Source organism: Phragmites australis, chromosome 19 (assembly GCF_958298935.1).
Source record: "Phragmites australis chromosome 19, lpPhrAust1.1, whole genome shotgun sequence".
NCBI classification, from domain to species: Eukaryota; Viridiplantae; Streptophyta; class Magnoliopsida; order Poales; family Poaceae; genus Phragmites; species Phragmites australis.
In genome coordinates this window covers 337,110-351,319 of record NC_084939.1, presented here as the reverse complement: position 1 = coordinate 351,319, position 14,210 = coordinate 337,110, and the positions used below count along the sequence as shown (strand labels likewise).

General features: G+C 45.9%; 2 protein-coding genes and 1 pseudogene across 2 annotated transcripts; 2 read left to right on the top strand and 1 right to left on the bottom strand.

Moving 5' to 3' along the window:
- Window positions 1–788: 788 nt before the first annotated feature.
- On the top strand, window positions 789–3,907 carry LOC133900524 (protein ALP1-like). The gene is made up of 2 exons (XM_062341684.1): window positions 789–1,188; window positions 2,593–3,907. Exons 1-2 carry the CDS (start codon window positions 1,050–1,052, stop codon window positions 3,624–3,626), a joined length of 1,173 nt encoding a protein of 390 aa, XP_062197668.1. The 5' UTR covers window positions 789–1,049; the 3' UTR covers window positions 3,627–3,907.
- Window positions 3,908–5,020: 1,113 nt separating this feature from the next.
- Window positions 5,021–7,079, top strand: LOC133900778 (uncharacterized; annotated as a pseudogene).
- Window positions 7,080–11,449: 4,370 nt separating this feature from the next.
- Window positions 11,450–14,154, bottom strand: LOC133900869 (vacuolar protein sorting-associated protein 2 homolog 1-like). Its single transcript, XM_062342127.1, has 5 exons — window positions 13,792–14,154; window positions 13,120–13,250; window positions 12,426–12,530; window positions 11,964–12,224; window positions 11,450–11,862 (listed from the first exon to the last, which is right to left on the bottom strand). Exons 1-5 carry the CDS (start codon window positions 13,826–13,828, stop codon window positions 11,722–11,724), a joined length of 675 nt encoding a protein of 224 aa, XP_062198111.1. The 5' UTR covers window positions 13,829–14,154; the 3' UTR covers window positions 11,450–11,721.
- Window positions 14,155–14,210: the final 56 nt, after the last annotated feature.

Genomic DNA, 14,210 nt, shown 5'->3' with positions numbered 1-14,210 from the left:
TAATTAAATTCATGTTATTAAACTAAGTGAATAATCTAATTACACTGACTAATCAAATTCATATAATCAAACTAAGCAAATAATCTAAGTAATTTAATTTATCAACTTAATATAATTAACAAATATAATTGAACGGATTAAACAATCTACTTACTCTAATTATTACTACTAATCTAAGTATTAATTAAATACACAATCTAAGTACTTACTATAACCGAAAGGAGCGCTCTCGAAATATTTAACTTGTGATGCTGCTCCTCGTGTTGCTCATCTTTTGCTATTCCTCCTCTCCTCACGCTGCTGCTCCTTCTCTTCTCTCGCGATGTTGCTCTTCTTCTCGCGCTGATGCTCTCTTCTCACGCTGCTGCTCACTCCCTTAACTGATGGTGCTCTCATTTTATAACTCCAGCTAAAAGCATCGAAACCACTGGACAGCAGTAGAAAGCGGGGACAACAACACGCCGACGAGGCTGACGTTGAAAGCACCGACAAAAGGGGAGCTGCTATATTCACACTGTGCATTATATTTGACACATCATGTGACGAATACGGTGTTCATACTATATTCGACAAATGAGTACCAAAAACCCTGGGCCTGTCCTTCTCTGGTGCATAATATATTGAAAACCTATTTTTAATAAATATGATATCAAATACATATACTATATTTATAAATACAATATTATATTATCTATTTTTATAAATACAATCTAGCATATTATCTATTTTAGATTTTTGCCCACGAACAAAAAGCGCTCTCTCTCTCTCTCTCTCTCTCTCTCCAGACAACTCCTCCCCTTCCTCTCCTCGTCGTGCTTCTCCTCCCTTTCGCTTCTTCCCCCCAAACTCACCAAGCCACACCACACGCGCGCGCGCGCTCGACATCCCAGCAACACTCCTCATGCCTTGTACCCTCCGCATGCCGAGTCACCGCATGGCCGCCGCTCCCCCGCAGCCGTGACGAGGCTCCCCCCTCTTCCTGTGTCATCCGTCCCCGCCCTTGGTTCTTGATTCGCCTCGTGCCTCTTAATCGCTCTCCTTGATTTGCCATGCCGCCGTTACGCGGGGCCAAGCGCCGTAGGAAGGCGGCGGCGGAGAAGAAGACCGCGGCAATGGCCGCCGCCGCCGCGGCGGGCGCGGACGGCGCGCCCGGCAACTGGTGGGACGGCTTCTGCATGCGGATGGCAGGTGCGTCTCTCCCGTCCGTCTCTTGCAAGTGGTGGTGGTGATGGCCGTACGTCTCAATTAAGATTTGTGCAGATTGTGTAGCTTGCAAGCATCAGGTGGCGATTGGTGGATCTAAGTTGCATCGGGGACGAATTATTTCAGTAATCTTGTTGTTGTATCGATCGTAGTGGGAAGTATTCGGCATAAATGTGCTAGTATCGTAGGAGTTGGAGCAATGCCATTGGGCTACTTGAGTGGTGTCTGTCGAGTTCATTGGTTCTGCATTACATCGTGGTAGTGACACTCGCTTTCTAGGTGTGATTTTGGATGCCGGTGATGCATAAGATGTCTTTCTCTGTTGAAATTTGGGAGAACAAAAATTAGGTTCCAAAGAACTTAGCTCCGAATTGTTTATCTCTGTTATGATTACTGGGCAGGCAGGATAAAAAAAGTTGAGTTTTTTTTTCTGTTCATGTGCCTAGTGTAATTGATTGGCTACAAGTTGAGATCAAATGCAGGCTTCAAACACTTTGAAGGCATAAATTTTGGTATTTTGTTTGATTACTGAAGCTAGTCAGTGCATTAATACAGTGGGCATTTGTGTTGTTGCATTAATTTCTTACAAGTTGCAGGACGTCTCAAATGCTAATTTGGTGAAGTAGAATTGTGGTACGAAAGTCATTGTTCAGAAAGGGTAGCGCTTTCTGGCTATATTTGAGAAACACGGTCAACCCCAAAGTTTATTTCTGAACTTATTCGAACATTAAACTTTGCTGTCCCGATTTCCCTTAGTTTAACTGGAAACAAGTTTGAAGTTTCTAAGAGAGCAAGTTTGTTTATATAAATTAATGATGATGCCTCTTATACTGGAGTACTGGAAATGGACCTTAGTATAGCAATTACTAGTTGTAGGAATATGATGCCTATCTTGTTCATTAATACCAGTATCCAATTTAGGTGCCCTCCACGAGATCCGCAAATAATCTCCGTGTTCCCTACGGTTACCATATCATGGATGACAATTACGGAGCTTGAAATTTTATCTTCACCTGACTAACACTTTGTTGACAATTTTTTTTTCTCGACCACGAGGAGAGACCCCCCCCCCCTGGGCAGTTTTTAAATTTAAGGTAGGAGAGTACCGAACCTTGGTTGGCCAGAAAACTCGCTGAAACTAGTTTCTCAGGGAGATACCCACAAACTGGTGCGCCCTAGGTTCAAGCCCGGGTGGTCATCCCCCCTACCAGAGGCACTAACCAACTGAGCTACTGCTTAGTTCGCTTGCTGTCATCTTTAACGAAGCTAGATTAAGAATGTTTTGATGTAATTCATTTGTGGCTGCTGGAGTCTCTTTTAACACTTGCAGAGTGAGCTTTTGCCTTGCCAGTTATGGATTTTGTAACCAGCTTTATATTTCCTTTTCAGGAACCTTATCTTCCATCGAGGACGCACAAAGATTTGAGTATGTCTTCAAAATGCCAAGAAGAACCTTCAACTATGTCTGCAGCTTAGTGAAAGATGAAATGATGGTGAAGTCCAGCAGCTACACCTTTCTTGATGGGACAGTGCTGTCTTTAGAAGATAGAGTGGCCATTGCTCTCCGAAGGTTGAACTCTGGTGGGTCACTGGTGACTGTAGGATCCTCTATTGGTGTGAACCACTCAACTGTCTCGCTGATAACTTGGAGGTTCATTGAGGCTATGGAGGAGCGAGGAAGCCACCACTTGCACTGGCCAAACTCTGGCGAAATGGAGAAGATCAAATCCAAGTTTGAGAAGATCCATAGTCTGCCAAACTGCTGTGGTGTTGTAGATACGACACACATCACAATGTGCCTTTCTTCAGCTGAACCGAACTGCAAGGTCTGGCTCGACCACGAGAAGAATTACAGCATGATCTTGCAAGCTGTTGTCGATCTGGATATGAGGTTCACAGACATTGTGACTGGATGGCCTGGCAGCATGAAAGAGTCGAGCATTTTGCACAGCTCTGGTCTTTTCAAGCTGTGCGAGAAAGATGAACGGCTGAATGGAAGCAAGCTGAAGTTATCAGATGGATCAGAAATTGGGGAATACATGATTGGCGATGCAGGGTACCCCCTTCTACCCTGGCTCCTCACACCTTACCCTGAAAAGGACCTCACTGAGTCCAAAACCGAGTTCAACAGGAGACACTCTGCAGCAAGAGCAGTCGCTCCGAGGACATTGGCGAAGTTCAAGGACACATGGAAGTTCCTGCAGGGGGAGATGTGGCGCCCTGACAAGCATAAGCTGCCCCGGATAATCCATGTGTGTTGCTTGCTGCACAACATAGTAATAGACCTCCAGGATTCAGCCATGGAGGAGGCACACACGTCGAGCGACCACGACATGAAATACAGGCAGCAGGTGTGCCAGCTAGCGGATGAGAATAGTGTCAGGGTGAGGGACAAACTGTCCCAGCACTTGACCAGCAGGTGACAAAGAGGAGAATAGCTTGTGCGTCTATGAAGAGAAGTGTACCGTACTGCTTGTTTCGTCTGTTGCCGGCAGCTCTGAATCTTTTTGGATGTTCAGTTTTGCAGAGTTGTATGAGAGGACGAGGGCATCGGTCGTGACTAATGAAACTCACTGTAATCTTCTTAGTGCTGTGGCCCGCAATTCAATCTGGCTCGTTTGGTTTATCATGTTGGTAGTGCTGAAAACGGCATGACTGCTTTTGAAAAACTTTGGGTGAAAATGCTGCCATCTTATACTGGAAACGGTTGTTATCGTCTAAGCTGCACCTTGTGTAGTGTAGATGCTCTATTTTTTAACTTTTACTTCTAGAAGGCATCTGAGGTTTGGGTTCATTTCTCCTATAGAACCCCCTGAAGAAGTTTAAAGTACAAAGAAGCCCTTGGAAGTTTCATAGAACTCGAAATGTTGCAGACCGAGGTGGGAGCTAATCAGCAAATTGTCGACGCCCTCACAGCATACTTCTAGACTTTGTAACGATAACACGAGATAAAACGAGGGCCTAATAACAAAACTAACATCTTAGCACTTAGCCATCCTCCATCTCTCTCGTCCACCCATGTGTCTCATTGCCAATTTTCGATAGTCTAAATGGGAGTAATACCAGACAGGTCGAGGGTTCCTATGCAGAATTACCTCTCTAACCAAAGATAACTAGCCAAACAGAGCTCCAATGGTAGCGAAAAACAGCATCACCAACATATTTAGGAATTGGCTAATAGGGATGGGATCAAAGCGTAAATCTAAAATTCTCGTTGGGGCTGCTGCTCTTTGCGGTTAAGTCACAAATGGTATTTGTCTTTTTGACAAAACAGAAGCTAAATCATATCTGCTTCAGGAAAACATGCTGGCTCCGGTTCTGGTTCTTGCAGCAACAGGAGGATAAGGACATGGTATGACTGGAGTGTCACACCTAGATTAAACTACAATCATGGAGATTTCCACGAAAGCGTTGATGGTGATTTAGCAACATGTTACGTGCTTGATATTTCAAAAACCTTATTGATGACATCCGTTTGCTATCTGTTAGTAGTTTGTTTATTTTAGCCTAGTGCTGCAACAATGTAACAAGTTTGGTGACATGCATCTTGGGCCGCAGACACTAGGATAAGATTTTATTCCATTATCTAAACGTTCAATTACTCTTTCCTCGATGTTGTATGGCCAAGTTTGATCCCAAGGTAGGAAGAAAGACGAGCAAGACTCTTGTGAGGAACATTGATGTGCTGCCTCGCTGACATGGTGGGTCCACATGTCAGCGTAATAGCAAGAACGGCCATGCACCGAGTCCAGCACGACACTCCGGCAAACCCCGCAGCCGTAGCATGGCCGTTCTACTGCTGTCAAAGTTGCGGCGCCCATCAGATGCTTCGTTTCATCACCACCGCCATGTTCGATTCACCAACCATGTCAACACCTCCAGCTCCACCATCCGTGGCCATGACAATGTCCAAGGCACTTGCCATCACCTTGGCGCTTGCCACCGTTGTCGCCGCGGCCGATGAGCCGGCGGCGCCGTCCACCACCAACCTCACCCTCCACAACCTCTGCCCCTACCCGGTCTGGCCGCTGATCACCGCCAACTCCGGCACTCCCTTCATCCCCGCCGGCCGCCTCGACGGCAACGGCGAGGGCCTGGCCACCCTCGCGTTCCCGCCCGGCGCGTGGTCCGGCCGCGTGGTGCCGCGAACCGGCTGCGCCGAGGACGTGGTTGACTCCTCGCCCTTCCGATGCGAGACCGGGGACGTGCCGCCGGTGACGGTGGCACAGGTGAGCGTGGGCGGGCCGGGCGGGCTGGCGGCGTACAGCGTGAGCCTGGTGGACGGGTTCAACGTGGCCGTGATGATCACGCCGCACGGGTTCGCGGAGGGGCGGCAGTGCCCGACGTTGGGGTGCGCCGTGGACCTCGGCGCGGTGTGCCCCGGCGACGCCAGGGCACCGGGGGGCGGCTGCGGGGCCGGGGCGACGGAGGCGGGGCTGTTCAAGGAGAGGACGTGGACGGACGTGGAGGCGACGCCGCAGGACTGCATCGCGCCCGGCGAGCTCAAGGTCGTCTTCTGCCCGACACAGGGCAGCGTAGTGAATCACCACTAGGCACGGCGTGTGTTGCATGAACATGGTGAGCGGAATAAGAAGCGACAGCGCTAGATGTGTACGCAGTGGATATTATTGATTGAGTACTTTGCAATCCAATTAGTCGTGATAATTAGCTTGCTAGCTAATTTGTCAGTCATTTTAGTGGTTCAATGGAATATGTCTCGATCCCAAGCTTGAATGATCGAGGCTCATCTGCTTGGACTGGTCTTGATCCATATGTGCAAAGCCATCACGTTGAGAAGACGAGTGCTACAGAAGAAGAGACTGTCTTTCAGAAAGAAAGGAAAGAAAAAACAGAACAAGAGAAGAGACGGAGCTGTTACTTGCAAGCACAATGGAAGGAACAAGGAAACAGAAACAGCCATGAATGCGCGTATCCGTCAAAGGCATCAACAAATCCTCGTAACCATCGTTGGTCGTCTTGTCCACTTTGTGCCGCCATTCATTAAGGCATGCATCACGACATCTCAAAATAATCTCGTCGCAAACACCTCCATCATGCTTCTTCAACTACCCACGCCCATGCCAAATCGAGCAAGAACGCATCCAACGACCGGCGTGCAAATTGATCGAAGCTAGCCTCCTGCACGCTCGATCTCGTGTGTCGTCGATGGCAAGCCCGTCGACGTACCGGACGCCGGTGTTCATTGGCCTGCTGGTCGTCATGTGCGTGGCCGTGGTGCTCCTGCTGCACCACTGCGTCCTCGTCACCTGCTGCCACGGCGCCGACAGGAGGCGCCGCCTCAACCAGCACCACCGAGGCGCAGCAGGAGGAGGAGGCGAGTTCGTCCTCGCGGGTGCAGGTGGCGCCGGTAGTGTGCTCATTCCGGAAGGAGGAGGCGTGGAGCGAGACAACGTGCCCGGTGTGCCTGGCCGACTTCGCGGACGGAGAGGTGGTGCGCGTGCTCCCCGAGTGCATGCACTACTTCCACGCCGACTGCATCGACACCTGGCTGCGGGGGAGCACCAGCTGCCCCATGTGCCGCGCCGAGACCACGCCGGCGCCCAGCCCTGGGTCGCTGCACCATCACCTCTCGCTCTCCGTCTCCCTCCAAGAGATCCTCGTGCGCACGTAGAAGCGTCCAGCTACTGCTAGTTCTTGTCCTTGGGGGACCGACGGCGTACGTTGCGCCTGATCGGCCGGGCAGCGAGCCAGTCGCCGGAAGCCAGCGACAGAGCAGCGCACGGTTCAGGGAGACGGTGCCCGGCGGGGAGAGCGGTGAGTCGGTTGGTCAGAGGAAGCAGAGTGTTGCTTGCTCTGTTTCGTTTGCTCTTGGTTGGAAGCAGAGTGCTGAATTGCTCCATTTTTTAAAGGAGACTCGGAATTAGCTGGAGAGATTTATTTATGATCTAAAAATGATTAGAGCAATTCTTGCTGTGAATGGCGCTGAGGCTTTTGGTTGACTCGGAATTTCTTTTTGTTTGTGTGTGCATTAACCTACTACTGAATGGTTCCTTCTCTTCTGTGAACCAAGTTTCACCGACCTTTTGGCCTAAAATTTACCCGGCGCCGGCGACGGTGGCCGTGGAGGTGGTGCAGTCGGTGGGGTCGCTCGTGTGTAAACACAAACTTGATGTAATCCTTTAATACTTTGATATGCATATTTTAATATATCTCGATCTGAGAGAAGATAAGATTATGTGTATATACATACATACACCTCCAAGTATCAATTCTTATGTGTGCGCGCTCCATATGCTATGTGTTAGACTTCCATGCGCTTAAAGCCCTTAACGTCGTTGATTCCCTCAAACAAATGACGCTCAGTCTCTTTTATAGATCTCAGAGGGACACCCTTTCATTGAACAGGTGCCTGTCCATTCATGCGAACAGTTGTCCATCACTCTAATCAAAATGAAAAGCAACTGCCATATACAATAACTGTTCACGTTAACTAATGACACCCTTTGATTGAATGCCAAAGCACTAACTGTCCACACAATGTGCATGAAGAGCTTGCTTATGCACATCAGTTAGCATTCTTCTTTACGCGTACATAGGCTAAATATGAAGTATCAAAGGGTGAGGAGAGGGTATTTAAACCTATAATTCTAATTCTTTTAGTCTAGTAACCATCACAATAAAATGTTTATTATAATTATCCGATAAATTACATATGTCACATTGAATATTAAAAATATTTTTACAGGGTGTTCTTGTTGAAGCTGACCGAGAGTGAGGCCATCAGGTTCTGTCGGTGTGTGTGCACCGCCGACGTCATCGAGTTGCTACGCATGCTACTTGCCCGCTTTATCGCGCCCGTTGGCCTCTGCCTGACTAGGCCTGGCAACGGGGTAAGTTGGGGCTTGGTGCAATAAGAACACACTCGACCCGAAATTTGAATCAAAAAGTCTGATCTGGACCTGATAAGCCTAATGGGTGCAAAAATGCTCCCGGCCCCAAATCTGATGGGGACCCAAAACCCGCGTAGGGACCCACGGGCGGCGGCGCGGCACGGCGGTGGTCGAGAGCCAAGGCGGGTGTGCTGGCGCGGGTGGCGGCCAGAAGGTGGGCGCGAGCAGGTGGCGCCTAGGAGCCGAGTGAGTGGCGACCGGTAGGCAGTCGCGGGCGGGAGGTGGGCGAGCACGTCAGCGCGGGGGGAGGGGGTGGCGACAACTGGGAGGCGGCCAGTGGCAGGCAAGTGGTGGCCGGAGCTAAGGAGGGTGCAACGGGATGAGGCCTGGGGCAAGCCGACACAGCGGGAGGCAGGCGTGGGCGGGCGACAAGCGACAATCTACCCTTGCCCTCGACCTGATCTGACTCGTGACCCCCAGGCAAAAATATGGCTCTATCCCCACTAGATGTAAAACCCACAAAGACCCAATCCAATCCGCCTTGTTGCTAGCACTACGCCTAGCATAGTTTTTTTTAAGATAAGGAAAAGTGTTTCTAGCCTCATGTGGTGTACATGGTTAATTATTACATCGTTGCAACATGAAGCTGAAACATCAAAGAGGAAAATAAATTAACAAACTACATAATATTTGAGATGTCATCTACCACATAGTCTATTATTAAAATATTATCTATTCTTGGCGAAGACTCTCATAGCCACCACTTCCAACATGCGGCACCTCTTGCACATATTTTTCATCTCTTCCAATTTCTGCAACAAAGTGATCTAATACCTCAGTCAGTATGTACCCCAAATAGTGTCTACTTAAAAGATGTATTGTCCTTTTGTGAAAAATAATATCAGCGTGACATTATCATATGACCCAACATAGAGCAGCTAGTCAACAAAGTTTTGCTTCTTATGTTTGTGCCTAAACACCTACACTCGGGAGGTGCTTGATTTTATTTTGAAATATATTGTTCATAGATTTAGCATTTCGTAAACTTTAATTACAGATCAATGTACTTTATTTATATCGTATCAGGTACATGAATTTGCTGAGTCATTAAAAATTAAACTTCTTAATTTATTTTCATATTATACTAAGACCAATAGTCAGACCGAATCTAGTAATAAAATTTTGATTAAGCTTATCACGAAGAAAATAAAAGAACACCCTAAAAGATGATATAAAATTTTATCGGAGGCTTTATGGACACATCATATTTCTAGACATGGCGCCACTAAAGTAACATCATATAGACTTGTTTATGGACAAGAGGTTGTACTACCTGTTAAAGTAAACCTTAGTACTTTGACATTGGCCGAGCAAAATAACCTGCCAGCTATGGATTATTATGATCTAATAATAGACAGGATTGATGAAGTGATGGATAAAATGTTACATGCTTTGAGATAAATTGAGAAAGTTAAATTAAGAGTAGTCAAGGCCTACAACAAGAAAGTGAGAGAAAAGTCATTTCAAATTAGAGATCTTGTATGAAAGACTATCCTACCGATTGGGTCAAAGGACAATAAGTTTAGCAAGTGGTCTCCGAGCTGAGAAAGTCCATATAGAGTTGTAAGTATCGTCCCCTAAAATTCTTATTTGTTAGAAATTTTGCAAGGGGAGAAATTGCATAGAGCTATTAACGGACGATACTTGAAGAAGTTTTATCCTAATATGTGGCAAAGTACTAAGATAAGATATGGCCGATGTTTTGCTTACCATCGTCTTTAGGAACAACTAAGGATATTGTTTTGTATCAAATATGTTTGTTCACCAAAAATAGGAGGGGGCATATGTTAACAACAAGATTTGATATCTATAATGGCCACTACAATGATAATTGGCTTAACATGATATTATAAGACTTGGTCAAATATACGGGAGGTGGTCTTCAAGTAGGTGACCACGGCTAGTGACCACAACCAATGACCATGACTAGCGACCAGGCGATCACTAACCACGATAAATTTCAACAATTGGTCTCTGAACATATGGAAGAACTGGTCAGATTCGAGCACATAGATATATCGAGCAATGAGTCTCTAAATAGGTAGTCAAAACGAGAAGGTAGTATGCGAGTAGATGTTCGGGTCGAGTATGTAGTCGAATCTAAGAAGACCGAACTACAATAAATGATATTTGGGTAGATATATGAGAATTTATATGGTTGAATAGGAAATGTATGTTAGTTATAGAAAGTTTGGAGATCGAAAAGCACAGATAGATCATATCTATAAGTCTTGTTCATTTTGAATTAGGAGTCTTGATCTTGTACGACTAAGACCTACCGTCCTTTAAATATGAGAGGACAATGACTGATTGAGAATCATCATCTAATTAATCAAATACGATTTACATTACCTTTCGCTTTGCCTAGTTCTTATGGTCCCGTTCATTTTTTCAATCTATATTGCTACGCATTTTTAATCTCGACAACCAAGGATAAGCCGCTGACCATCCACGCTACGACGGGTCCCTCTTGAGCGTAGGTGACGACGAAGATCCGATGATGTAGCGCGACGATCAGAGTATCCTGAATGCTGCACGCTGGATATTGCACACAAGGTGCTCGGTATTTGGTGTGGTATCTTTTCGCGTTAACAGGGGCTAATAATCATGTTTACATTAGATTTTTTTGTTATCCAATGAGTGTAATGCGACAGGGGCTTTATCCAATTCAATCTAACTTTGTTTCGGTTTTGATAACTTTTCTTTGTTGATATCTTGGTTTTTCTCTAGCCTATTAAAACTAGCTAAGCCTAATGTGTATCACTGCTACGGTAGAGACGTCTACCACGGCGGCCGGCACAGCTACCGCGCCTCGCCGACCTACGCGACCTTGGCCGTCATCGTCATCTTTCTCTTCGTCGTCGCGACTCCGCCGCTGGAGCAGGTAGCAGGAGGGTGGTTGTGGCCCGAGACCGAGCGGCCACGGCCGCGGATGTTAAGATTGTCTTAAAGTCCTCCCTCATGTAACTAAAACCACCATGCACGCCCCCCCCCCCCCCCCTCTCCCGATTTGATGTGTATATCATCTATATATATACTACAATAAAAATGGACAGACAGATATAATCGAATGCTTGCTTGTCTTGTGATCACTTCCAATACCTGAATCATTTCATGACTACGCTGCCATTGCACTAGGAGGTTGCAGCAACATATTGTCCTCACTACATCACCGGTAATTTCATAGGAAACGGTTCAATTCCCGCAAGAATATGAGAATATTTTCGTGTTATGAACAAGGCTTCCATATACTGAGGTCTGAGGATTGTCACACGGCTGCATTGTATTGTGGACAATGCCACCAAGAAAACAAGGAAAATTAATATATCCCAATGTTCAGCAAGTAATATGCATGTTCTCCGAATTCTTCCATCACCAAATAAGTCAAACGTACACCAAGTCAGTACCATAAGTAGAACATACCCTCAACACTCAATGGGATTATGAAGAGAACGCAAGGCCTAATGAGTGGTACAAAATATATACAATGGTCGATGTCGCCCATCCATACTGCAAATGAGATGTGAAAAAGATTGCCGAAATGGCTATGTATATATGGTACAAAACTACAAACAAAGTGTTGGGATATTTTGTCAGACTCCAATGATCACATCTTCCTCAGATTATCAAGCCGTGCCTGCAAGTCATCGTCTATTCCACCATCCGCCCCACCTGCGGCTTCAGCTTGGGCAGCAACTTTTCCGGCTGCAGCTGGCTTAGCAACTGCGGTCGCAGGAGCCTTGACAAGCTGGTTTAGAGCAGAAAATCAGTGTTGCATTCTGACCCATAAAACTACTAGCCAGCATATTTTATTCCAGGATCAACAGAAGAATACATCAACAATTTTACCTCTGAGTTGATGTCAATGCCTATTTCGTCAAGGACTTGGTTGACAAGTTCTTCTGTTTCTTCCTCCTCCTCGTCACCCTCCAAAGCGTCATCAATGGCATCGCCCATCACTTCGCTAACCATCTCCATCTTCTCATTCTGCATCTCAAAGTCCCGCATTATCTTCTGCAGCACTGGTAGATTCATCTGCCTGTTCATTTGTGCCATGGCCTTAGTGACACCCTTCATAGCTTCTCCCATTGCCTGTGTTGATTTCAGCGTCTACAAATTAAGCACCAGTTATTAGGATATTTTCACAGGGTTCATACTTCAACAATAAAACACTTCCACATTATAGTCAAGCTCACTAAGAAAAGGCGAGTCACCTCAGTTTGCTATGATTGATTGCATCACAATTTACTGATAAAATTGTGCCTAACTGTCTTGAAATAAATTTATCAAGTGCATAAATTCTTTAGCTACCTGAATGCGAAGAGATACGCCTTGTAGCTGGGACTTCAGAGCATAAAATTTTGTGATCTGATGCCTTGTGCGGATAAGGTCCTTTGCCATAACTTTCACAGCTCCCTGTAAACAATGTCCAGCACATCAAAACATATTATGCGAGCAAGCAAAGCCTTTGTTAAAAAATTGAAAGATGAGCATTTACACACACAATAAAGAACATGCACGCAACAGACACACATACTATGACCTACAATTTAAGGGAAAGGTTTCAACACCACATAAACAATGAATTTTGCATCCTGGAATAGAAAATTTCAACATGCTCGTTTAGTCATGCAAGTGCGCATTCAAACAATATTCAGAGAGTTACGGAACAATAAAATGCAAATAGGGATGCCATATTTGAAGCATTTGACCAAACCAATACTAAAAGCACCACCACAAGTTAAAACCATGGCAAAAGGCAAATTTAAGGAAGAATGATATTTCAGATGATCTTCTTTCTTGCATCGTTGTGCTATGACCAGGCATATTCCTTTCTACGTAACTTCACTTTTATTTTCTTTTACTAAATCTGCATCACTTCATTAGAATGTTGGAATTATCACAATGCACAACTGCACATTTCTAAATTAACATTCACAAAGACCTCAAAATAAGGGTTAAATCAGGTCAAACAAGATCCAAGGGGCTTGTCTTTCGCACGCACCATTTGTCCCTGCTTGGCCATCTTCTTGATCTCATTGATGAGCTTCTTCTCCTGGGCCTGCAGGCCCTGCCTCTCCCTCTCAATCTCCCTGATGGATTTGTCCAGCATCCGCTTATTCTCCCGCAGCAGCTCTGTCATAAGACCATCTCCAACAGTTACCTCAAATTTTCATCTTCAAAATACTATTACAGCATCCTCTATCACTATTATAACATCCCCTATCTCTAACACTGTAGCAGTACTGTATCACTGACGAATTTCTAGTAGTACAGTACTCCACAAAGTACTGTAGCACGAGAATTCTCAAATTTACAGATCCTGTTGGAGAAGGCCTAAACCAAACAGAGGCAAACAATAGAACACATAAACAGTTAATGAAATCAAAACGACAACATATCCAATTGTACGGCACAACAGTGGCATTACTATAGCAAAACAATTGACCAGAACAAACTCCACGGGCCCATGTTCCTTGCATTCCTAAATTGATTGGATATGCCAGAATAGTAACCAGACCATATTACAGTGAAAAGCCCACAGCTTTGGATCGTCAACAGGGGAAACAGTCAAGTTTTGCGATTCGATTGCATACGAGGAGCAACGAAAAAATAAAGATGTGCAATTCGTCGGTTATTGCAATTAATCCACAGCAGGAAAGAGGAGGGGTGATACCGGCTGGGGTCTTCCTCTTGCCGAAGATGAAGCTCATGGTGGCGGGCGGGAAGGAAGACGATGATTTCCTCCGATCCGGCGATTGGAGATCCCCCTCTTCCTCTTGTGATTTGTGGTCTCCGCTTGGGATTGGGAGGTCCTTTTGGCTGGGGATGCTAGCCTAGCCTAGCCTAGGTTGATTCGTCGCCAAGGCTTTGAAGCTTTGGATGTTGTTGGCTTCCATCGCCTGTCCCCTTCGTTACAACGCGGGATTGCGGCTGCCGACGAGATGGATTGGATGCCTCTCTCTCTCTCTTGATCTCCTCCTCGTCAGACAACGAGAAAAAAATCTCGTATTTATCTTCTCGCTAATCAAGGCCAGATTGGTAATCTTGTGAACAAAAAAGAAGGGAGCAAAGGCGATAAGTGACAGATCCATG

What these genes read in the sequence shown, in the direction of transcription:
- LOC133900524 (XM_062341684.1), top strand. Translation starts at nt 1,050, where the DNA reads ATGCCGCCGTTACGCGGGGCCAAGCGCCGTAGGAAGGCGGCGGCGGAG. An exon ending in CTTCTGCATGCGGATGGCAG is followed by an intron (nt 1,189 to 2,592) that starts GTGCGTCTCTCC and finishes TTTCCTTTTCAG; the next exon opens with GAACCTTATCTTCCATCGAG.
- LOC133900869 (XM_062342127.1), bottom strand. Translation starts at nt 13,828, where the DNA reads ATGAGCTTCATCTTCGGCAAGAGGAAGACCCCAGCCG. An exon ending in TGGCCAAGCAGGGACAAATG is followed by an intron (nt 12,531 to 13,119) that starts GTGCGTGCGAAA and finishes CATTGTTTACAG; the next exon opens with GGAGCTGTGAAAGTTATGGC. An exon ending in GCATTGACATCAACTCAGAG is followed by an intron (nt 11,863 to 11,963) that starts GTAAAATTGTTG and finishes GCTCTAAACCAG; the next exon opens with CTTGTCAAGGCTCCTGCGAC.